At 38.2% G+C, this 24456-nt stretch overlaps 1 protein-coding gene across 1 annotated transcript; it reads left to right on the top strand.

The window, feature by feature from the left end:
• The first annotated feature begins 799 nt into the window (after nucleotides 1-799).
• Nucleotides 800-23516, top strand: LOC131126539 (transferrin receptor protein 1). The gene is made up of 18 exons (XM_058069194.2): nucleotides 800-898; nucleotides 8181-8230; nucleotides 8519-8756; nucleotides 10346-10529; nucleotides 10610-10832; nucleotides 10920-11042; nucleotides 12464-12559; nucleotides 12730-12869; nucleotides 12958-13109; nucleotides 14018-14137; nucleotides 14211-14296; nucleotides 14387-14450; nucleotides 14524-14591; nucleotides 14656-14723; nucleotides 16412-16505; nucleotides 17930-18151; nucleotides 18331-18483; nucleotides 19443-23516. The coding sequence occupies exons 2-18, from the start codon at nucleotides 8198-8200 to the stop codon at nucleotides 19683-19685; spliced, it is 2307 nt and encodes a 768-aa protein (XP_057925177.2). The 5' UTR covers nucleotides 800-898; nucleotides 8181-8197; the 3' UTR covers nucleotides 19686-23516.
• The last annotated feature ends 940 nt before the right edge of the window (nucleotides 23517-24456 follow it).

Raw genomic sequence — 24456 nt, 5'->3', positions numbered from 1 at the left:
ACTTTATTCTCACAAAATTACAACTGTTTTTAATTTTCCAAATATTTTAGCTTTCTTCTTTCTGTCTAACTTTTTTTGTGATATTCAGACTTTATTCCCCTATTAGAACTTCTTCCCCAACCACATTTTCTTAAAATTACAACTTTCTTTTGTTTTGTTTGTTTCTTATCATATTACAACTCTAGATATAGTCTTTAATATTTCAACTCTATGGTGCTAAAATTATTTTTTTTATAATAATGAACATTTATTTAATTACGACTTTATTCCTATTATATTTTGACTTCATTCTTATAACATTAGATGTTTTTTTTGCATCCTAATTTTCCAACAAAATTGCTTTATTCACGGTGTTTGTTTCTCATAATTGTATGACTTTTTCTTTAATATTGACGTTATTTTCCCTTGTAGTATTACAAAATTATTCTTATTATTTTCTTGTTAAATAGACTTGAAGTTTTTGAATAGTCGCCAAATTCTACTGCTAGCATGACGTTGATGCTCTCTTCAGATTTTGGATCAACATTTGCAATAAAAATGGTTGTAATTTTTGGTTGAGATTACCATTGTTCACTTTTTCTTGTAAATTCACAATTTTATTCTCATATATATAATATTATATATATATTTTTCCATGTTTTTTCTATGTTTTTGAACCAATTAACGAAGTGAGTGTATTTTTATTGTATCCAAATACAACCGGAAGAGGCTTGTAAAAGGTCAACGCTCTCTCTCTCGCGCGCGCTCCCCCGCCCCCTCCTGAGCGTAACCAGATATAAGCAGCAGGACCAGGCAGCATGTGCTGAAGGACACACACGGCTAACAGACCACCATTGCTAGAAAGCAGCAAGAAACTTTGTGTTGTCAGACGACCAAAGACGATTTACGATAAAAGAAGGTAAGCTCAGAAAAGAGACACTTTACTATACCACTTATTATATCAATGAGATAAGTCTAAATGAAGGGGCTGTCGTCGTTGTTTTAATGGTCGTGATATTTGGAGGTGTTTTAATGTACGGTAATACGGTAATCCATACTGTCATAGCATAGAATGTCATGCACGTGCAGCGTACAAGCGTTAATAACTGCTCTCGTGACGTCACAAGCGCCCATGTACTTTTTTGGCACTAATAAATGACCGCCGAAGCTCTTTTTTTTGTTATTGACGAGAACAATGAGAAGCGAGTACACGCTTCACGTTGCCAGAGCAACCGCGGCGCCATCACTGGGAAGCCTGGTAGTCACGTCCGAATCCGACTAACCAGCAACTGGCTAGCCGGCTGGCTAGCTACCCTCAGTGTGACCTTCCAGCTCCGGGGTTACTGTGTCATTAGGTATTCACCCTGCTATGCATGTATAATGTATACATGTATGTATAATGTATAATATTATACTTCTATCTACTAGCTTAAAGTAAAGCAGGGTTTATTTGTTCAACTTGAAAAGGTCTCTTTAGGGGTCTAAGGTCATGTTGTTTAGACAAGCAGCAGGTGAACTTGACAAGTGTTAGCTTAGCATAGCTCTTATGTTAGCTACACATCATATTGAGAGTCTAGCTCTTATTATTCTTTTTTTTTAATTTCATGTAATTTCCTGCTACTTCTGGGCAGAAGGTGTTTGTCTCGCAAAAGGGACCCTCAGGTCATGGCCTGGGACTTTCTTTTGTTGACTAATTTGGACTTGGACTGTAGTTCGTGTGCCTCACTGTCCTACTTTTTTGGTGTCACTTTCTCATGGTTTTCCTCCAGTGTGACTCTCACATGATTTGCACAATGACTTCAATGCAGCCCCCTAACCCCACTCCCACGGTGCGCACCAGCTTTTTGTGGAGTTGCTCTTGTTCTCACTATGTCTGCATGCCTAAGTCTTCTTCCATGTGTCTGCATGTCCTTTTTGAAGGACTAGGACTAGAGCTAGAACTAGGACTAGGACTGCATTATGCAAAGTCATATATATTATTCCAAGGGTGTCCAGAGTGCAGCCCTTGGGTCATTTGCAGGCTGGGGCACATACTGTAATTTAACAAAAAAACTTAACCAAAACATAGCAAAAATGGGGAAAAAAACGGTGTCAATTTTACAAGAATAAAGTCAAAATATTAAGGAAAAAAGTTGTAATCTAACGAGGAAAATGTCATAATTTTATAAAAATAATGTGCTATTATGACAAAAAAGAATTTAATTTTATTAGCATCAAGTTAAAATATTTTTTAAAAAGTAAAAAAAATTAGTAGTTGCAAAAAAAAATCATGAATGGAAAAAAAATCTGCCATTTTATTAGAATAAAGTCAACATATTAAGGAAAAAAGTTGTAATGTAACGAGGAAAATGTCATAATTTTATGAAAATAATGTAATATTATGACAAAAAAATTAATTTTATTAGCATCAAGTTAAAATATTTAAGAAAAAGACCAAAAATTAGTATTTGGAAAAAACATCATATATGGAAAAAATCTGCCATTTTATTAGAATAAAGTCAAAATATTAAGAGGATGAGCTACCATAGAGAGATGGGTGATACTACAAATTATGGTATTGATCTGATACCAGGTAAATACTGACTCCACAGCACCTCTTGTGGTTGTGTGCTGCACTCCATGTTGCCTCAGTGAATCAACCATCAGTTTGACTCCACTGACAGAATTCTGCACAGTCAATGTTTATGTTCTATGTTCTATTACGGTAGAGCAATGTGTTACCATGAACCAACTGATACGATTTTACAGAAATAATTTAGCATAAAATGAGAAAATGTGTCATCTGAATAATAGTTAGCCTGATGTTGAAGAGTTTGACAGTTGAAATGGCTTGAATTCATTCAGAAATCTGGACTTTGAAAGAAATCTTATAAGAAGAGGAAGCAGTCATTCAGTCTCTTTCTGTAAGAGGCGGGGCCCCTAGCGTGTGCACACACAGTGCTGCAGCCAGCAAGTAAGCAAACGCAAATATGAATGAAGGCACGGAAATGATGGTTTCGAAACCAAATGCCACAGTCCTAGTGTGGGAATAGTTAGTTTTCTGGTTGGTAAACAGAATTAGCAAGATGAGACGAAAAAAAAGGGGAATCCATCCGCTAAGATTTTCCCAACTGGTCAACGCTTATTGAGGCGATTGGTCGGCAAAGTAAATATAAACAAAACAGCACAAAATGGTGCGCGCTCATAGACGGTGTCGTTCGCTAAACATTGCTGTTATGGAATAATACCCAGTGTTCATAATTGCAGATTTTTCTAAAACATGAATGAATTGGAAGACTATTTGTTGATAGCATCTATCAAACTTATGTATGACGTTATTTCGTAGTGTCATGGTTACTAAAGTTTTGTCAAAAGGAATTAGCTCTGTTACTAAGAACCCCTGAATGCATCACAGCAACCACTTTCTATTTGTTCTAGAGTAAGAATACAATTATTCGGTCGGTGGTTTTCAAATTGCTAAACGGTCCGAAACGTTCATGGCTCAAGTGACACCGCTGAACCCGCCCTCTTCTCGTTTGCGTTGCTCCCACAAGGGTGTGACGCAACTTGGCTTACTATCTCTGATGCACACCCATCAGTCACAACACTCGCGGAATAAGAGATACAGAGCATGCCTCATCAGGCACATGGTCACCATGTGGACAGGAAGTTCATTCATAGCAGAACTAGGTTGTGTCTGCCGATTTGTCTGTTCTGTTTATATATTGGCTCTCAACCGAGAGTGAAAGAACAGCTAATCTGATTAAAGTATTAGCTGGTTAAGGTGCGGTATGTTTGGCATGTAAGATTAAAGACATTTCTCTACCAACTTAAATGACCAATTACTTTTATAGACCAGGTAATTTCTGTCTGTCATTTTTCAGAGTCCATAGCATAGTCCTGTTTTTGGTTTACATTTAAAAAAGTGTTTTTTCCTGCAGTATTTAATGGCTTTGAACCAAGGTTCAAAGCTACTTAGCTGACAGGAAGCAATAGCTAGAAAAATACACATCTGCAAGTTCATATATTACGTGTGGAGTTCCCCAGGGGTCAATACTGGGCCCAAACATGTTCAACTTGTACATCAATGATATCTCCAAAGTTACGAAAGACTTAAAGCTGGTATTATTTGCGGATGATACCACTGCTTTTTGTTCTGGAGGGAGTACACACAAAATCATTATAAAGGTCAGAGGAGAAATGGTCACACTAAAAAGATGGTTTGATGATGATAGATTGTCCTTGAACCTAAATAAAACTAAAAACATGCTGTTTGGTAACAGCAGAAAGGACACGCACCAGCAAATACAAATAGACGGTGTAGACATTGAAAGGGTGAACGAAAATGAATTTCTGGGGATCACAATAGATGAAAATATGAGCTGGAAACCTCATATTACAAATATACAACATAAGGTGGCCAGAAATATTTCAATATTGAACAAACAAAATTTGTTCTCAATCAGAAATCACTCCACACTCTTTATTGCTCTCTGGTTCTACCATATCTTACTTATTGTGTAGAAATATGGGGTAATAACTATAAAAGCAATCTTCACTCGCTAAATGTACTGCAAAAAAGGTCAGTAAGGATAATCCAGAATGCCACCTACAGAGAAACATACTAACTCCTTATTTCTAAAATCACAAATACTTAAACTTGCTGATATAGTTCATCTTCAAACAGCTAAAATAATGCATAAGGCTAAAAATAACCAATTATGTCTCTACAAAAGAGGAGAAATATGATCTCAGGGAAGAACTAAATTTGAAACACTTATATGCTAGGATTAAATAAAATAAAATACAATTAAATTAAATACAATTAAATTAAATTAATTTAAATTAAATTAAATTAAATTAAATTAAATTAAATTAAATTAAATTAAATTAAATTAAATTAAATATTAGGAAAGCAGGAAGTGAACAAATGTAACAGTTACTGATTGTAAAAGTACCAGATGGAGGGGTAGGATTTAATAAGCTTTGCTTCTTCCTACTCCTTTTGGACATGTGGAACTGTGAACTGATTATGTGATGCATTCAATTGTCATCTGATGCATGTTCATATGAAATAAAACCATTACCATTAAGATTATAGTGTAGGGACATTTACGGTTAGCAGGTCAAAATTAGTTTTATTATATGGGCATAAGCACCTGTCTACCCTGGAAACGTTGGCAAGGTTGCGTCAGTTGAGTAAATTAGGCCAGACCTTTCTTCTCATTTGTGGCCTCTTGGCATTTGCCCACCACAAGCTCTCCTCACGCAATGTCTAGCTTCCAGGGGAGCTCATAAATTGGCCCAGAGAGGTCATTAAGTCTCCTTACCGTTTAACTGTAGACTGCACACATTTCTGCAGTCCACTCTCTTTTTATTTAGCGCAAAGTTCAGTGTCATGTCCCAACAATCTATCGTTCAATGATTGTTTTCAAAAAGGTGTTGGATTAACCTTCAAGTGTTGATAAATCCAAGGTTGTCAACCAGGGTTTATTTTTGACTCAAGGTCAGACCAGGCTATCTGGGGTCAGGTCTTCACTGGAACGCGGGGTAAAGTTCAGTTTTGGTCAACCGCTTTAGGCTTTAGGGGGAAGTGAGGCAATCAGTTGCCACATTTTTTTTTTTTAGTTCATAAACTCAAACATTTGAGTATATCAGAGCTTTAATATTTGGAGTTGATATTAGATATACGTACTTTTATTAATTTTGGGGGTGAAGAGAGAAATAGCTTTCTTTTTTCGCATTCTCCTCTTTTTCGCCATGCATTCTCCATTCTTTAATTTTCGTTCTCATTTCAACTCTTTCCATAGGAAGAAGTAACCTACACAGTACAAATCTATCTGATGCAATTGTTTTATTCTTAATTGATTCTTGGTTTGATTTATTCATGTTTAATAGATACTTTTTTATATAAGTAACTACGAATTATAGGTAGGTTAAACAAATCTGAGTAAAAAAAAAGTTCATATTAATCAAAAATTACAAGTTAAATAAACTGAAAAGACAGATAATGCAACTGGCAATCAACATTTATAAGTAGAACTTTTAAGAAAATTTCAAGTTAACTATACTTATACCAATTAATTATTTTGAGCATTCCGATTTACAGTGTCTTAAGTTGTATGTAAACTATGTTTTTAAGTTAATCTTACTTAATATAGCAATAGTTGGGCGGCACGGTGGTCGAGTGGTTAGCGCGCAGACCTCACAGCTACGAGACCAGTGAGATCAATTCCACCCTCGGCCATCTCTGTGTGGAGTTTGCATGTTCTCCCCGTGCATGTGTGGGTTTTCTCCGGGTATTCCGGTTTCCTCCCACATTCCAAAAAACATGCTAGGTTAATTGGCGACTCCAAATTGTCCATAGGTATGAATGTGAGTGTGAATGGTTGTTTGTCTATATGTGCCCTGTGATTGGCTGGCAACCAGTCCAGGGTGTACCTGAAGAGGAAAAGCGGTAGAAAATGAATGAATGAATATAGCCATAGTTCAATTTAATCAAAACATTAAACGTTAAAAGTACTCAAAATGGAACAACATGTTAATTAAGTTATTAGAACTTTTTAAACAACTTTGAGTATGCATAACTTCATTTATTTAAGTACTTTGAACATTCGGGTTTACTGTGTAGCGTGACACGCACCTCTATAAAAATCCTTTCATCTGCAGTGATGTGCTTTAAGTCACGTATCAATCCATTCCAGCTGCAATCACACTCTCCTTCTCTCTTTAATTACAATTGTTTGCTCAAGACAGCAAGCTAACATGCTAAATAGTTCAAACAAGTACCTGACTTTCTATGACTGAAGCATCGGCTCTTCTCAGGATGACCACTTTCATGTATTTACATAAGTGTTGCATTTCAGGTCTTAATGTTTTGTTAAAATTTGAACCTCGCTTTGTTTGGCCGAGGACGCGCGGGAAGCCAGTTATTTTTGTTGTTGTATCATTGTAACATCAGGAGTTCCCATGCAGCCTGCGGTGACCAATGTTGGACACCAGTCTTTTGTGTTTCTGAAACAATTGGGCCTTTCTTGTATGCTGCAAAGGAAACTGCAAGATTTGTTTGGACAAGAGGTGGGATATGTGTTTGGACACCCTATTATTCCCAGAAATTAAAAAATAATAAACTGACCTCTGTACATTTTTTAAAATCTACCTGAATGTTGCCCTATTCTATAGTCCACCATAGAAACTGAACTGTTTTTTAAATGTTGTCCCTTTGTGGTTGCAGCTTTACTCTATCATCGCTTTCCAAAAATATCATAAATCATGCTGTTTCATAGTAATATGGCCCATTAGTGGTTTAAAAAATATGCATGTTCAAGCATGAAAATAACTCATTAATAATAATATAGTGTTCATTGGTCACTGGACTTGATTGCCGGAACAACAGACTGTAGAATTAACACAGTAATAATATGTACTAATAGTATAATGACACTCGCTACCATTGCGGCCATAACCTACGGCAAACTAACGTCACTTCCTGTCCAGCACCGGAACACATTTATAGCAAAACACTTATTTATGTCTTAAATGGCGAATTTTCTCTTATTGTGTTTACTATATTGGATAATACTAGTGTGATGGTGACTATAGGGGTGTTATTTCATGTCTAGAAGGCTCTAATAATGTTAATGATCATGTTAAATACTATTTAGAAGGTCGTAAATAGGCTTTCTATGCTGTAACCATAAAACTATTCTATTCATAAATAAGGAATTTTACTCCTTGTGGAAAGCACGGTCGTGTTCGGAACCAACTGACTGCGATAAACGAGGGGTGACTGTAACTAACCCAATATTTTATCATCTTTACGTTATGTTTACATGCTTGACTGTGTATGTGGTTGCAGAGAGATTTGCTCCCCCAGATTTCTTTTCTCTGCTTTAAAATGTAAACCATTTGTTTTTTTTTTACTTTTTTATAGTATGGACTAGAGCTGCTCTGTGATTAATCTATAATTCACAACTATTTTGGTAGTTTGTTTTTTGAAAAATCTATGCATTTTGTACGTACAATATTGTATACTGTATGCCTCCTAATGTGTAAAACTAAACATAAACATATAATAATTGTATAAGGCCTCTAATTAGTTACAATGCTATAAAATAGGCGTTAAAATAGTAAAGGTATCTTGTCATTGGCTGAGTTTCTCGGAATGCAACCTGAATACCAATCCTGGAGTTGAATATTGATTCTTTGCTTTCCTTTCCTAGACTTCTGTCAAGCAACGATGGACCAGGCCAGGTCAACAATATCAAAAATAGTGAGTATTATTACATTAATTGTTCCAGAGTTCGACTCCAAATTGTCCATAGGTATGAATGTGAGTGTGAATGGTTGTTTGTCTATATGTGCCCTGTGATTGGCTGGCCACCAGTCCAGGTTGCACCCCGCCTCTTGCCCGAAAACAGCTGGGATAGGCTCCAGCACCCCCTGCGACCCTCGTGAGAATAAGTGGTAGAAAATGAATGAATGCTAAAATAAGCTAACCCTAATTTGTCACTGAAATATTGAATGCAGAACGCTCATACTCTTGTCTCTCCGACTGTAGTTCAATGGGGAACCACACTCGTACACACGTTTCAACTTGACCCAGAACATGGAAGGCGACAACAGCCAAGTGGAGATGAAGCTGTCGTCCGACATGGAAGAAGAAGTCGGAGGAAATGGAGTTGGAGCCCATCTCAGTCATAACGGCAACCACAAATCCTACATGAACTCCAAGTTTGGACGCACACCCAAGAACCTTTGCTTTATGGTTGCCACCATCGTCCTCATCTTGATCATCGGTAAGCAGGGCTTGTTAAATGAATTATGTATTTATTTTGTTCAGTAAGCTAGATGAACAACATGCTAGATGGAACTGGATGCCGTCTCTGAGCTTGTGGGTTTTTACGTTACGTGATCTGCACAGTATGGCACATTGCTGGCGCAGCAAAACTGCAAAATGCTGACTCCAGGTCAGTGCGACAGTAGTTGAATTTTGCAGCTTAACTCTGTTCAGAGTGTTTCCAACAATATATGAACACAAAAAACAAAATTATGTTTTTTTGTGGTTGAAAACTGCTTCATTAGGGTACATAATATAGACAACCAACCTTTCACACTCACAATCATACCGAAGGACACTAGTATTCTTTATTAGTAATTGGGTGTCTCATGACACCCCTAATTACTCATATTGTGTCTACTATATTGGGTAAAATGAGTGTGAAGGTGACTATAGGGGTGCTAGTTAATTTCTAGAGGGTTCTAATCATGTTAAAAACATATTTATAAGGTGGTAAACAGGTTTTCTATGCTCTAATACAATTATATTTCATTTATAAATACGGAATCGGCTGCATGGTAGTCAAGTGGTTAGCACGCAGACCTCACAGCTAGGAGACCAGGGTTCAATTCCACTCTGCCATCTCTGTGTGGAGTTTGCATGTTCTCCTCGTGCATGCGTGGGTTTTCTCCGGTTTCCTCCCACATTCCAAAAACATGCTAGGTTAATTGGCCACTCCAAATTGTCCATAGGTATGAATGTGAGTGTGAATGGTTGTTTGTCTATATGTGCCCTGTGATTGGCTGGCGACCAGTCAGTAATGCGGAAATCATAGAGCCATATGGTGGTTGAGTCTCAAGGTTTGGGTTTCAATATACTGAAAAGAAGGATTTTTTTTTTTGCCTATATACATTTTTTGAAGCGTAGACCTGCAAAACAACAGGCTTGGAGGTACTATGGACTGTACAACACAATGGTAGGTAGCCTACTAGCCAACGAGTCATGTTACACACACTGTTCTGTTTGTCTCATGACACTCTTAATTACTCCTATTGTGTCTACTATATTGGGTAAAATGAGTGTGAAGGTGACTATAGGGGTGTTAGTTCATTTCTAGAGGGTTCTAATCATGTTAAATACATATTTATAAGCTGGTAAACAGGTTGTCTATGCTCTAACTACAACAAATACATTTATATTTCATTTATAAATACGGAATTGGATGAACGGCAGGCGAGTGGCAGGCCTCACAGCTAGGAGACCCAAGTTCGATTCCACCCTCGGCCATCGCTGTGGGGATTTTTCATGTTCTCCGGGTTTCCTCCCACATTCCAAAAACATCCTGTGAGTGTGAATGGTTGTTTGTCTATATGTGCCCTGTGATTGGCTGGCGACCAGTCCAGGGTGTACCCTGCCTCTCGCCCGAAGACAGCTGTGATAGGCTCCAGCACCTCAGCAACCCTTGTGAGGATAAGCGGTAGAAAATGAATGAATTAATGAAATACGAAATACTATTATCACAGGGTCTTGAACCAGTTATACCAGTGATAAACGAGGGATTACTGTATTGGCTTTCTATGGGCTAAAACAAACGCCTGCTACTTTCAGGGTATTTGATTGGCTATCTGGTCCATGGGAAGACCGATTCGCCTCCCAGCTGCGCAGCATCCGCGCAACTTCCTGATGTGCCAGTCATCCACGAGACTGGAGCTGCTCCCGTCATGAACTGGGAGAAGGTCAAGGATGAGCTTGCTCAGAAACTGACTACATCGAACTTCAAAACCGTCTTTAGGTGACTGTGGACCACATACTCAATTGGTGAGAATTGCAGTTGTCTGTATCTAATACATTTTCTTAATTGTCTTTCCTTAGTGATTTTTCCCTTGCGAGCCATCGGGCTGGTTCTTCAGGCGATGACGCGTTGGGAGACAAAGTGGTCAGGACGTTTAAAGAATATGGCATGAAAACCTGGACTGATGAGCACTTTGTCAAAGTGCAGGACCCTCCGCTTTCTGGCTCTAACAAAATTATTAAGAATGGCGTAGAGGAGCGTCAAAATGGATTTCTTTCCTACAGTGCCAATGGAAGAGTGCAGGTATTTTACAAGACAAAGAAGACAAAATATGTCTCCACTTTTATGGGTTACAGTGCCATGTGTAACATATATTTTTGTTTCATCCAGGGAGCTATCCTGTACGCCCACTATGGACAGGAAAGTGACTTTCGATTGCTGCGGGACAGAAACATCAACATGAGTGGCAGAGTTATGTTGATCAGAGCTGGACTGATCAGCTTTGCAGAAAAAGTGGGTGTTGCTTGAAATTGATGTTTCCTATAAGAAATAGTGTAAATACAATTACGGAACTCCACAAATGTTAACACTATCTAAATTAATGTTTGAAGACCTGATTGTGGTCAAAGACACAATGTGGCAGCAAGATCAACATGGACACCACCTATGTGGTCTGCTGTGGTGTCTGTGTTGATCTTGCTGCCACACCGTACCGTAACTTAACGTCTTCAGTGAAGGTAAAAGTACCCTTAAATGTTAATTCATCCCTTCGTTCAGCCTTTCTATGTATTTATACATATTATAATAACTATAATTGTAAAACTACAAAAACGTGTTTTGTATTAACATCATTGAGACTGGGCTGCTTAAAGCTAGGAGACCCGAGTTTGATTCCACACTCTGCCATCTCTGTGTGGAGTTTGCATGTTCTCCCCGTGCATGCGTGGGTTTTCCTCCCACATTCCAAAAACATGCTAGGTTAATTAGCAACTCCAATATCAACAATATCAAAAATAGTGAGTATTATTACATTAATTGTTCCAGAGTTTGACTCCAAATTGTCCATAGGTATGAATGTGAGTGTGAATGGTTGTTTGTCTATATGTGCCCTGTGATTGGCTGGCCACCAGTCCAGGGTGTACCCCGCCTCTCGCCCGAAGACAGCTGGGATAGGCTCCAGCACCCCCCGTGACCCTCGTGAGGATAAGCGGTAGAAAATGAATGAATGAATTGTTGAGACTTGCTGCATAACTGTGTTAGTTAGCAAAGAACTGTTCCATGTATTATCAATCTAATAGGCTGCTACAATTTTTTTAAGAAATTTGGTTGCAAAAAAGTATTACAAGATAATATGTACATATTAATAATAATAATAATAATATATATAAAAATATTACAAGAATAAAGTCAGAATAGGATGAGGAAAAATAATGTCAATTCAATAGCACAGACATAAAATATACAAAAATAACCTACCGCAATTTTTTGAAGTTGAAATAACAAGCAGAACAAAATAAAGCTGTCATGTTTGGAAAATTAGGTTGGGAAAATGGTTATAATTTTATAACAATAAAGTCAAAATATTAAAAGAAAAATCTAATGAGTGACTATTGGAAACGCTGCTCATGTAAAACATCTCTGTATCAATTTTATGATTTGGGGATTCAAGTCCATCGTCAAGAAGGATCATTTTTAATGACGACAGGTTTTGTGCAATGTGTAGGGTTTTTGATCAAATATACATTAAGAGCACAGTTGGACTAACACAGTGTATTAATAACGCCACAAGAAGTAGCCCGTATTGTAAATTTTAATATTCTTTTCTACAAATGGCCTGATTGTTCCCTATTTTGTTGTTCTGGCGCCCCCTAGGGGAGGCACCCTGTGTTACAACATACCAGTATGTACCTAATCTGTTTCATTTGTTTTCCCAGGTAGCCAATGCTGCCAAAATGAAGGCCTCTGCTGTGTTGATCTACCAAGACGCCACAGATTACCCTACTGAAGAGATCACTCAACTCTTTGGTCATGTGAGTCTGGAGCCTTTTAGAGGGGCCCATGGCGACTGTGGGGTTATGGTATAGCCAGGCGTATATTAAGAACAACAGACACAGTTTATGTGGTTAATCAGAAAAATGGAAAAAATGGTTACCATATGCAAATTTAGTATTTTAGTCATCTTTTTCTGTATTTTTCAAAGGTCCATTTGGGTTCAGGGGATCCATACACCCCTGGCTTTCCCTCCTTCAACCACACCCAGTTTCCACCTGCCCAGTCCTCCGGCCTGCCAAATATCTTGGCTCAAACTATCACCACACGCACGGCCACCAACTTTCTCAGGTAAGGTTTTTCGAACTAAAATATCCCCATGAAAAAAATATAAAAAATGATAAATTTGACCTCCGTTCATTCCATTCACTACCCACAGACAACTGGGGGGTCAGAATGTCCCGGAAGAGTGGGGAGGTTTCAACAAACTTGGCAGCGACAGCGATGTCGTCACTGTGGAGGTCAACAACAATCTTGTTGAAAAAAAGATCAACAATGTCTTTGGGGTCATCAAGGGCTTTGTGGATGCAGGTGTTAACAAATATTTCTTATTTACATAAACAGATATGAAACATATACAGGTGGTCCTCGGGTTGCGAACGGGTTCCGTTCCTAGACTGCGATGTACTCTCATTGGCTACAGAACTCACCTCTTCTTCTCAAAGAACAGCACACAGAATACATGACCTTTTTGCATTTATTAGCATTCAATAATGCAAACAATCTCAGGGAAGAACTAAATTTGAAACACTTATATGCTAGGACTACGTTAAAAAGCCATAGCATTTCAGTATGTGGAATCAAACTATGGAACGGATTGAGTAAGACCCTCAAACAATGCACAACGATGAGCCAATTCAAGAAACAATACAAGCAGTTGATGTTTGCTAAATACAAGGATGAAGAGTCTTGAACCAGTCATGATGTGCTATACATATCACTATATTGACACTTGGTACCCATGGTACCCATTATGTCATTGGATGGTCATATCATGATTTAAAAAAAAAAACGTATTATGGAAAGCAGGAAGTGAACAAATGAAACAGTTACTGATTGTGAAAGTAAACTGTATTATGAAAAGCAGGAAGTGAACAAATGTAACAGTTACTGATTGTAAAAGTAAACTGTATTATGGAAAGCAGGAAGTGAACAAATGTAACAGTTACTGATTGTAAAAGTACCAGATGGAGGGGTAGGATTTAATAAGCTTTGCTTCTTCCTACTCCTTTTGGACATGTGGAACTGTGAACTGATTATGTGATGCATAATCAGACATACTGAAGTGTAAACAAACAAACATTTCGAGCCAGTCTCCAGTTTTCTAATTCATTTATACCCGTGTGTCATAAACCGAGGACCAACTGTATAATTATCATGACTCCTGTTTTAAAATACAAATATGAGAACTTAGTATCTTCTAACTGTTTGGATTCTAGATCGTTACGTGGTCATTGGTGCCAAAAGGGATGCCTGGGGTCCGGGTTTTGCTGCGTCAACCGTCGGAACCAGTGTTCTGGTGGAACTGGCTCGTTCCATCTCAAGAATGGTAAAGAAAGGTAAGTACTTTGTGTACTGCTGTTGAAACTCATAATGGAGTAATATTGTCTTCTCTTTTATCCTTTTGAACAGGCGGCTTCAAACCAAGGAGGAGCATTGTGTTTGCAAGCTGGAGTGCTGGAGAATACGGGAGTGTTGGCGCCACCGAGTGGCTGGAGGTACGAATTGCAGATATTTCCACATACAAACCACTCTATTAATGATATAGTATAGATATATAATACAATATATTTCTTTGTTGTGTTCAGGGCTATGTGTCATCTCTTAGTATGAAGGCCTTCTCTTATATCAACCTTGATGGCATTGTAACAGGTGCTTATTGTCATAGCAAATATCCATTCAAAGATGATACTTTTGGAATAATTATTGTGTGTATTTGTCCCAGGTCACAGTGGCTTTAAAGTATCAGCGAGTCCTATGATGTACACTTTGATTGAACGCACTCTCAAAGAGGTAGGGTCATAAAAGCGGTAAATGATACTAGGATTGCACATACAAGTAAAATTGTACGTTTCAGGTGACCCTTCGGAATGAGGCCGTGCCCCTATTCTCTCAGTTTGGAAAAGACAACTGGCAAGCTAATGTGTAAGTTTAAGTGTTTAACCTTATTTTTGTGTTAGCTTTCTGGTATCATCTCTTATGTTAACAGGTCGGTTTTGACCCATGTATTAAATCAGCTATAAAATACACTAAAAACAATAATTTACAATCAAATTTGGTTCTCATGTCTTGGTTACCTTCTTAGGCTTCCTCATCCATGAAAATATTGGTTTTAATACTTTTGGTGTGGGCATGTAGGCCTTTTTTGTTGTCACTATACTCCTCCATTTCAATTTCCAAAAATGGTAACATGAACCTCAAAAGAATCATATTAATAAATTGAAGGTTCTTTTGTTACCTGGCTATTACTGAGGGCTATAGAACATATCTCTTAAATCGATTAGTTTGATTTATTTTCTCATTTTAGTATTAATCACTAAGGAAACATCTATGGCAGGGGTCTCAAACTCAATTTCCCTGGGGGCCACTGGAGGTAGGGTCTGGGCGAGGCTGGGCCGCATCAGGTTTTCCAAAAAAAAAAAACGCATTTATTAAAAACAGAAAAATGAATAAACTTTGCTTTGGTTCCGATTTTCTACAAGAAAAGCTCTGATAAAACATATCTTACTTTTTATTTTTCTACACAAAATAAGATGAAAAATAAATAAACAAATCAAGAATAAGAGAAGAAAGAAAATCAATCAATCAGTAATAATTAATTATAATAATAATAATAAAACGGCAAATAATAAAAACTTAAGAAACCACATATAGTTGGTGGGTAAACAAATTATTTTTTCATATTAAAATGAACAAAGCATTATTAGAGCCCTGTAGACATGACAAAACACGACTATAGTCACATTTATACTTTTTTTATTTACAACATATTGCGCAACTGCAGGGTCTTGAGACACATGGTAACTCACAAACTAGAGAGCTAAACGGTAGCCTCCAAGTTAACTTAAAAAAGCCAAAAACCTACCACTTCCACACGGATAGGGAGGATAACTATTAACAGTTATTTAATCTTTAACATGAACATTAATCAAACGTAATATTTTTTTTCTGGGTACATGATACCATACAGCATCCATATCAAACTTGCGCGGGCCGCACTAACATTAAACTTTCATATCAAGGCGGGGGCCTCAAACTAGTGTCCTGCGGGCCACATTTGGCCCGCGGGCCGCGTGTTTGAGACCCCTGATCTATGGTGTTCGGGTCAATTTTGACCCATATATATTAATGTCAAGAAAAGGTTATTGTTTTCAGCAACAGAACTTTAGTATAAACTGAAATAAAAAAGGGCGGCACGGTGGTCGAGTGGTTAGCGCGCAGACCTCACAGTTAGGAGACCAGGGTTCAATTCCACCCTCGGCCATCTCTGTGTGGAGTTTGCATGTTCTCCCCGTGCATGCGTGGGTTTTCTCCGGGTATTCCGGTTTCCTCCAATATTCCAAAAACATGCTAACCGACCCTCACAATACAGTGGTCATAATTTCAACCAGACCATTTTAAAATGTAGTAAAAATTATTTTTGGGGTTTTATTTTGTTGAAATAGAGTTTCCTGACAAAGTCAAAAAGCCTTGATGCAATAAACAAATGTTGTGTGATTCTTTTTATGCATTAAAATGTAAAACGGGTCGATGCCGACCCCTAACACAAGAGGAGGGTTAAGATGTGTGGTATCACGTTTCGATTCACTATGTCGGCTTTCTGTCTGTTTCAGGCTGGAACCCCTGCAGATGGATAACGCTGCTTATCCTTTCATCGCCTTCTCTGGAATCCCATCTGTGTCATTTAGATTCACGTCTGGTAATTTAGTAAGTTTACACCAGTTTTAAAGTCGCTACATTGGCTCCCCGTCTGTTTCAGGATCGATTTTAAGATTATCTTACTGGTTTTTAAATGTCTTAACGGCTTTGCCCCTTCGTATTTATCTGATCTGCTTTTAACCATATCAACCCCCGCGGACCCTGCGGTCCTCCGGCACTGGCCTTTTAACAATACCAAAACCCAGAACTAAAACCCACGGTGAGGCAGCATTTAGCCACTATGGCCCCCACCTGTGGAACAGCCTGCCGGAGGGCCTCAGGACTGCGGAGACTGTTGATATTTAAAAAAAAAGATTAAAGACGCACCTTTTTAATCAGGCTTTTAACTAATATTTTTAAACTTTTCTTATGTTTTTATCTTTTTAGTCCTAATTTTATGCTTTTAGTCTTCAGCTTTTAACTCCAGTGTTTTGTTTTTATCTTTTTAGTCCTATTTTATGCTGTTAGTCTTCAGCTTTTAACTCCAGTCTTATGTTTATATCTTTTTAGTCCTATTTTATGCTCTTGGTCTTCAGCTTTTAACTCCAGTGTTATGTTTATATCTTTTTAGTCCTATTTTATGCTCTTAGTCTTCAGCTTTTAACTCCAGTGTTATGTTTTTATCTTTTTAGTCCTATTTTATGCTTTTGGTCTTCAGCTTTTAACTCCAGTGTTTTGTTTTTATCTTTTTAGTCCTATTTTATGCTCTTAGTCTTCAGCTTTTTACTCCAGTGTTATGTTTTTATCTTTTTAGTCCTATTTTATGCTCTTAGTCTTCAGCTTTTAACTCCAGTGTTTTGTTTTTATCTTTTTAGTCCTATTTTATGCTTTTGGTCTTCAGCTTTTAACTCCAGTGTTATGTTTTTATCTTTTTAGTCCTATTTTATGCTCTTGGTCTTCAGCTTTTTACTCCAGTGTTATGTTTATATCTTTTTAGTCCTATTTTATGCTCTTAGTCTTCAGCTTTTAACTCCAGTGTTATGGTTTTATCTTTTTAGTCCTATTTTATGCTCTTAGTCTTCAGTTTTTAACTCCAGTGTTTTGTTTTGATCTTTTTAGTCCTATTTTATGCTCTTAGTCTTCAGCTTTTAACTCCAGTGTTTTCTTTTTATCTTTTTAGTCCTATTTTATGCTCTTAGTCTTCAGCTTTTAACTCCAGTGTTTTCTTTTTATCTTTTTAGTCCTATTTTATGCTCTTAGTCTTCACTAGTATGGAGGGTGGGAAGGAGGTGCTTTCTTTTGTTTCTTAGTTTTTTCCTTTTAATTGTGGTAATTGTTTTAATTCTGTAAAGCACTTTGTGTTGCATGTCTTTGCAGGAAAAGTGCTATACAAATAAAGTTGATTTGATTTGATTTAAGTGCTTTCACATATATATATGACATATCTCCAACCTGTCTCCAAATCTGTCGTATTAATTTATGCTCCTTCCTAGGACTATCCATATTTTGGCACGTTACTGGACACCCAAGAAAAGCTGATTTCTATCACGTCCAACCAGCATCTACAGCTGGTTGAAGCCGCCGCCAAATTTGCAGGCCACATCGCGCTGAGGCTTGTCCACGACCATCTGCTGCCGATGGACCTGCTGAAGTACGACAAGGTTATTCGTTCTCACGTGATTCAGATCAACAAGAAAGTGGATACCGTTGAGAGGGTAAGGTGGAGTTCCATCTTTTCCTGTCATCATCTGATTATAAAATTCCACTTCTGGTTGGATGCTAACTGCATTTTGTTGCCCTGTACCAGTGACCTGAGCAATAACAAAGTTGAACCTAATCTAATCTAATCTAATCTGAGAAGATACATCACCTTTAACTCATCTCCTGTGTCCAGATGCAGCCTCATCTCCTACCCATGTCAATGCAGTGGCTGTTCTCGGCCGCCAGCTCCTACAGCCGAGCTGCTCGTAACCTGATGACTGATATTAAAAATAGCGACTTGGAGGACGTTGAGATGTGTCGCATATACAATGACCGCATCATGTCGGTAAGAATTGCTGAGCTTTGTGTTTGGACACATTCTCGGTTTACATCACTAGCCAGAGTTTTTCTCTTTCCGAATGACCTTTTCCGAAAGCAATGGTGTACATGGAAAGGAATATTCCAATGGCGTGTCTACATGCGGCGCTATAATCAACCAGAATAGTCAATGGGGCATGCGCAGTAAAACGTAAACACCAACATCACGTGATACCGACTTCCTCCAGTTTTTCTTTCACTTGTCGGAATAACTCCGTATTGCCAGTTTTTCCCGTTCGTTCCAGTCTTGAAATTTAGTTTGAATCAAAAACAAACTTCCCGCAGCAGTCCAGTGCCGATTGCTCGCCTCCATTTTTTTAAATCGAAGAACATCTGGAGCTGCGTGTTACGTCATATCTCAGCATTCGCTGAAAGAACGCACCCGGGAACAGGAAAAGATAAAGTTCAATCTTGCTAATATTTTATAATTAAGCTCGGCACATGTTTTATATAGATGTGTATTTTCTTTTTTAATAAAACTGGACTTGTGAATGGCGTATAGAAGGGTTTAGATTCTGTTCCACAGATGGCGCTAATGCACACGAAAGCTGCTTGCCAACCGCCAATAAACAACAGAAGAAGAAAAACGCCACGAAGAAGAACTTTCCTTTTGAGCGGGTACAAGATACCTCAATCGGATTGGGAAAAGGAATATTCCACCCCTTTGAATCCGATTATATATTCATTCGGATTGGCACTTTTCTTTCGGAATGAGGTGTATACAAAGGTTACATTCTTTACGTTTGAGCAAATAACCCAAATGGAATTGGAATATTTGGGTCCATGTATACATGGCTATTGATTTATTCCAAAGTGTCTGATGAAAATCTCTCACAGTTTTCCCATAATGCATTTCCCACACAGCCAACAATATTAACTGATTCAATCTCAGCCATTTAAAAAAAAAAACGCTCCTTCTTTCTTCAGGTGGAGAGGAACTTCTTATCAGCGTATGTGTCCGCCAAAGAAAGTCCTTTCCGCCACATCCTGCTCGGCTCTGGTCCACACACACTGAAGGGGCTGTCCGACCACCTTGACTCCCTCAGGACCGACAACCCACCAGCGACCACAGATGAGTTCCGAAACCAGTTTGCCTTGGCAACCTGGATGCTTCAGGGATGTGCCAACGCACTAGCAGGGGACATTTGGCCGTATGATAACGACATGTAATAAGTAATTCTTGTTTTTTCACATGGTCCTAATTGTGAAAAAATATATTACGTAAAATTTAATAATAATAATATAATAATGATGATGATAATAATATATATACCAAGTAAAAGCTGCCTCATCTCTCTTTACTCTTTAATTAAAGATGACAGGCTTTCCACTTTAACAACTTTAACACAGTATTTTCTTAAACGTTCTGTTTTGCCGAAAGAAGGTTTGCTTAAAACATTGGTGCTATTCTATTTATATTCATTGCTACTGCAAAATCCAAACCGTATCACACAAATGCCAGTACTTTAACTTGCAGACTTGCAAAACACCAAACGGGCATTATGATTCGATCAAGTCATTGTTTTGCGTCTGCTGTAATAACATCTAATAACAGTCATTTGCAATAAATTGAATGGAATCGATAACAGCTACAATAGATTAGGAACATCTAGGCACCATTTGATCCATGTGCTGCACTGATGACATAAAAAAAAAAAGTCCAATAAGAAAAAAAAATAACAAAAAAAAGCACTGAAACAGAAAACTATTTATTGTATTATTTATTTATCAGTGGCAGGGTTCACTATAAATAGTTTTTTTTATATGACCTTTTATAGAAAATGTATAATTATCGGAAGCAGTGCCTTCCATAATTATGACAGTTATACTGTCGAAATGACAAAAGCAGCATCTGCTTAAAAGAAGCGCCAACGCACCGAGGAGCGCAGTTTTTTTAAAAACACTGGAGTCCTCATCAGAGCTCATGTGCTGATGTAACGCTTCCCATCTTGACAAGCATTATCGGGAGCAGCGTCTTCCATAATGGGGAAACCAAGAAGGTAGTTTTTGCCTACCAACGTGTGTCTGTATCGGAGGCAGTGCCCTCCATATTTCACTGTAGGGGGTGGATTTTTTATATTATCGGGAACAGTGTTTCCCATAATCTTTGTATATACAGTCGCTCAACTTTACTAGTTTATGTACTTTCTTGCCACGTCCAATGAAGGCTGCATTTTTCTGCTCACAGTTATCAAAACCGTTTCTTTAATAGCATTTTATTTGTATCAAATCAATCAGAATACACTCCTGATTAAAATTAGAAGGCCAGTTACATTTTTGTATCATGGAGGTTCTAAGTAGAGCTTCAAAATGCAAAAAGAAGAAATGGGAATGAGACAACCCCCCAAAAATCGAGTAATAAAAAATGTAGTTTGAAGACCACAGCCTAAAAGCTTGTCATTTTCTGTCAGGTGTCACACCGTCCTGATGGCAAAGGCAAAACAGCTTTCTCTCTTTATAAGGAAGACCTCCAGCAGCGTGACTTTAGGTTGGACACAGTAAGACACGTGAAATGTTTTCGAAGAACCATTTATGGAACAAAAAAGGCAAGTGGTAGACCCAAATGAAGGTTGTTCTCAATGCCAAGTATAGTCCAATAACCATCAGACACCATCTGCCAGAGAAGAACCTTTTATAGGCCTTGTCTCCTTCAACGCCACTGAATTTCCTGTTTGGAATTTGCATTAGAGCACCAAATATGGGACATTGAAAGGTGGAAGATAAAAAGCTTTCTCTCTTTGAACGCGATTGGATTGTTGAGCCGCACAAGCAAGGCCTCTCGCAGCAGGAGGATCCCATTGGCTGTCTGTCAAGACACCAAACCATTATCGTCATCAATGCCACAAACCTTCCCAATACACAAACAACACGGGACATTGAAAGGTGGAAGATAAAAAGCTTTTTCTCTTTGAACGCGATTGGATTGTTGAGCCGCATAAGCAAGGCCTCTCGCAGCCAGAGGATCCTATTGGCTGTATGTCAAGACATGTGACCGTTATCGTCATCAATGACACAAACCTTCTCAATACACAAACAACACAGGACATTGAAAGGTGGACGATAAAAACCTTTCTCTCGTTGAACGTGATTGGATTGTTGAACTGCACAAAGTAAGGCCTCTCGCAGCAGGATGATCCTATTGGCTGTCTGTCAAGACATGTGACCGTTATCGTCATCAATGCCACAAACCTTCTCAATACACAAACAACACGGGACATTGAAAAGTGGAAGATAAAAAGCGTTCTCTCTTTAAAAGCGATGGGATTGTTCAGCTGCACAAGCAAGGCCTCTCGCAGCAGGATGATCCTATTGGCTGTCTGTCAAGATACGTGACCATTATCGTCATCAATGCCACAAACCTTCCCAATATACAAACAACACGGGACATTGAAAGGTGGAAGATAAAAAGCTTTCTCTCTCTTCGAACGCGACTGGATTGTTGAGCTGCACAAGCAAGGCCTCTCGCAGCAGGATGATCCTATTGGCTGTCTGTCAAGACATATGACCATTATCGTCATCAATGCCACAAACCTTCCCAATATACAAACAACACGGGACATTGAAAGGTGGAAGATAAAAAGCTTTCTCTCTTTGAACGTGATTGGATTGTTGAGCCGCATAAGCAAGGCCTCTCGCAGCAGGATGATCCTATTGGCTGTCAAGACATGTGACCGTTATCGTCATCAATGATACAAACCTTCCCAATATACAAACAACACGGGACATTGAAAGGTGGAAGATAAAAAGCTTTCTCTCTCTTCGAACGCGACTGGATTGTTGAGCTGCACAAGCAAGGCCTCTCGCAGCAGGATGATCCTATTGGCTGTCTGTCAAGACACGTGACCATTATTGTCATCAATGCCACAAACCTTCCCAATATACAAACAACACGGGACATTGAAAGGTGGAAGATAAAAAGCTTTCTCTCTTTGAACGCGATTGGATTGTTGAGCTGCACAAGCAAGGCCTCACGCAGCAGGATGATCCTATTGGCTGTCTGTCAAGACACGTGACCATCGTGATTGTCATCAATGACACAAACCTTCCCAATACACAAACAACACGGGACATTGAAAGGTGGAAGAATAATGTAACCTTGCTAGTTTTGATGGCTTCCAACTTTACTGGCATGATAAGGAGATATATTCCACATGGCTCAATAATTGCACCTCCATTATCCTTCAATGGAACAATGGAGCTTTGGGTTGTGCAGGGGCGTCAAACGGCAACTGGTTATATGGCGATGACTCACTTTTCCAGAGGAATAAGCTCACTCTTTTGGACCATCATGCGTGTTCACCTGATTAAATCAAATTGAGAACATTTGGGGTCAAAGAAAAATTCCCACTAGCCTCCTGGAAACACTGGCATCAAACACACCCAAATGCCAAAAAGTATGCCACTCTCATTTCTTCTTTTTCCATTTTGAAGCTGTACTTCGAAACTCTTTGGTTCAACTGGTCTTAAAATTACAATCAGGAGGTTTATGTGACGGATCTAGACGATCGGAGTAACATTTGTGTTTGACCTTCATTTTGGGTGTGTAAAGGTCACATGTGCCTTTTCTCTCATGACTGCATCGCTGCTTCTTCTACTTACCAGTGCTGAAAGTGTTAATTCTAAGGGTATAGCATTAGAATTTGATTAGTTACATTTCTGTATGCATGTCCTTGAGTGGGTGTTTTTTACGACTGTTCCGCCACAATCAAAAGTTACTGACTCAAAAGCTGGTCTTGCCATCCATCACACATATTGACTCAGTAAGTTAAGCTACCAATCAAAAGAGAAGAAGTGAAATGATTTATATGTCATTTATATACTAAACTAAATCAGGTTGCACGTAGAGCATTAAAAAAAAAATTGTGTCATTGTTTTTAGCACGGTAGCCTTACGATGATGTGGTGTTCAGGGCTCAAGGTGGCAAATCAGTGTATTTTCTTCCTAAATGTTTTGTGTGCCATGTTACAGTTCTGTTTCTGCAAATAAACAATCATCTCATAATTGTTTGATTTGAGATTCTCACACAACATGCAGTGAGTGGGTCATCCATTTAGGATTATCCTCAATAATATATAACAATAAAAGAATGCATGGAGTTACAGAATTGGGGATTAATACCATTATTATGACAGCAGGAAACACAGTTAACCCTTTGCATACATCGTCTCTAAACTTCAAAATCTGGAGCCGTTCAGAATGAATATTTATCTAATAACAGCCACAACAATAGCCTGAGTTAGTTATTATTGCCAGTACAGAGATATTATTGCGTTATGTCTCATCCCCTTGAAAAAAGGCAATTTCTGCCATTTTTTGGGTGCTGCCAGAACCCACTATGAGGGTGTTGGAGGTTCCCCCCACCTCCCACAACTTAAACATGCAATTGAAGCAACCTGGAAAATTATTTTAAGGGTTGACAGGGTTTATGAAGAAATTATTTAATATATATGTATGTTTTTATTTTATTATTTTCTTTTTTTTTGTAGTTCACTGACAATACCGTACTTCCATTTAGGAAATAACTATCCATTACTCAGAAAAATGTAATTTCGCTTTTCACCAGATGATGGAGCCAGAGTCAATTCATAAAAGCGACCTAAATTGAGTTTAAAAAAATTACATTTCCATCGTTATCTTTTATTATTCAGCCAAACTCTGTTTAGTAGTAAACATACTAAACCTTTTGGAATATTTTTTTAAACTCTAAATAGTTACCTATAGTTCTTTACCACTACAACAAAATTTTTTGCTCGAAATCGCTTGTTCTGTATATTTTTTGTGCATTAAAAAAATCCATCACATTAACTAATATATACAATACAACAATAATATTGTGAATGGTAGCATGTCCCTTTAAGAGTGGGACGACATAAATATCACAGATAAAGATAAACAGGAGGGCCCACTTCGCTTTGGATTGCCCATACCGCACAAATATTGC

This window comes from Doryrhamphus excisus, linkage group LG6, assembly GCF_037039965.1.
Source record: "Doryrhamphus excisus strain RoL-2023G ecotype Guam linkage group LG6, RoL_Dexc_Guam_v1.1, whole genome shotgun sequence".
Taxonomy (NCBI): domain Eukaryota; kingdom Metazoa; phylum Chordata; class Actinopteri; order Syngnathiformes; family Syngnathidae; genus Doryrhamphus; species Doryrhamphus excisus.
This window is presented reverse-complemented; position numbering and strand designations above follow the sequence as displayed.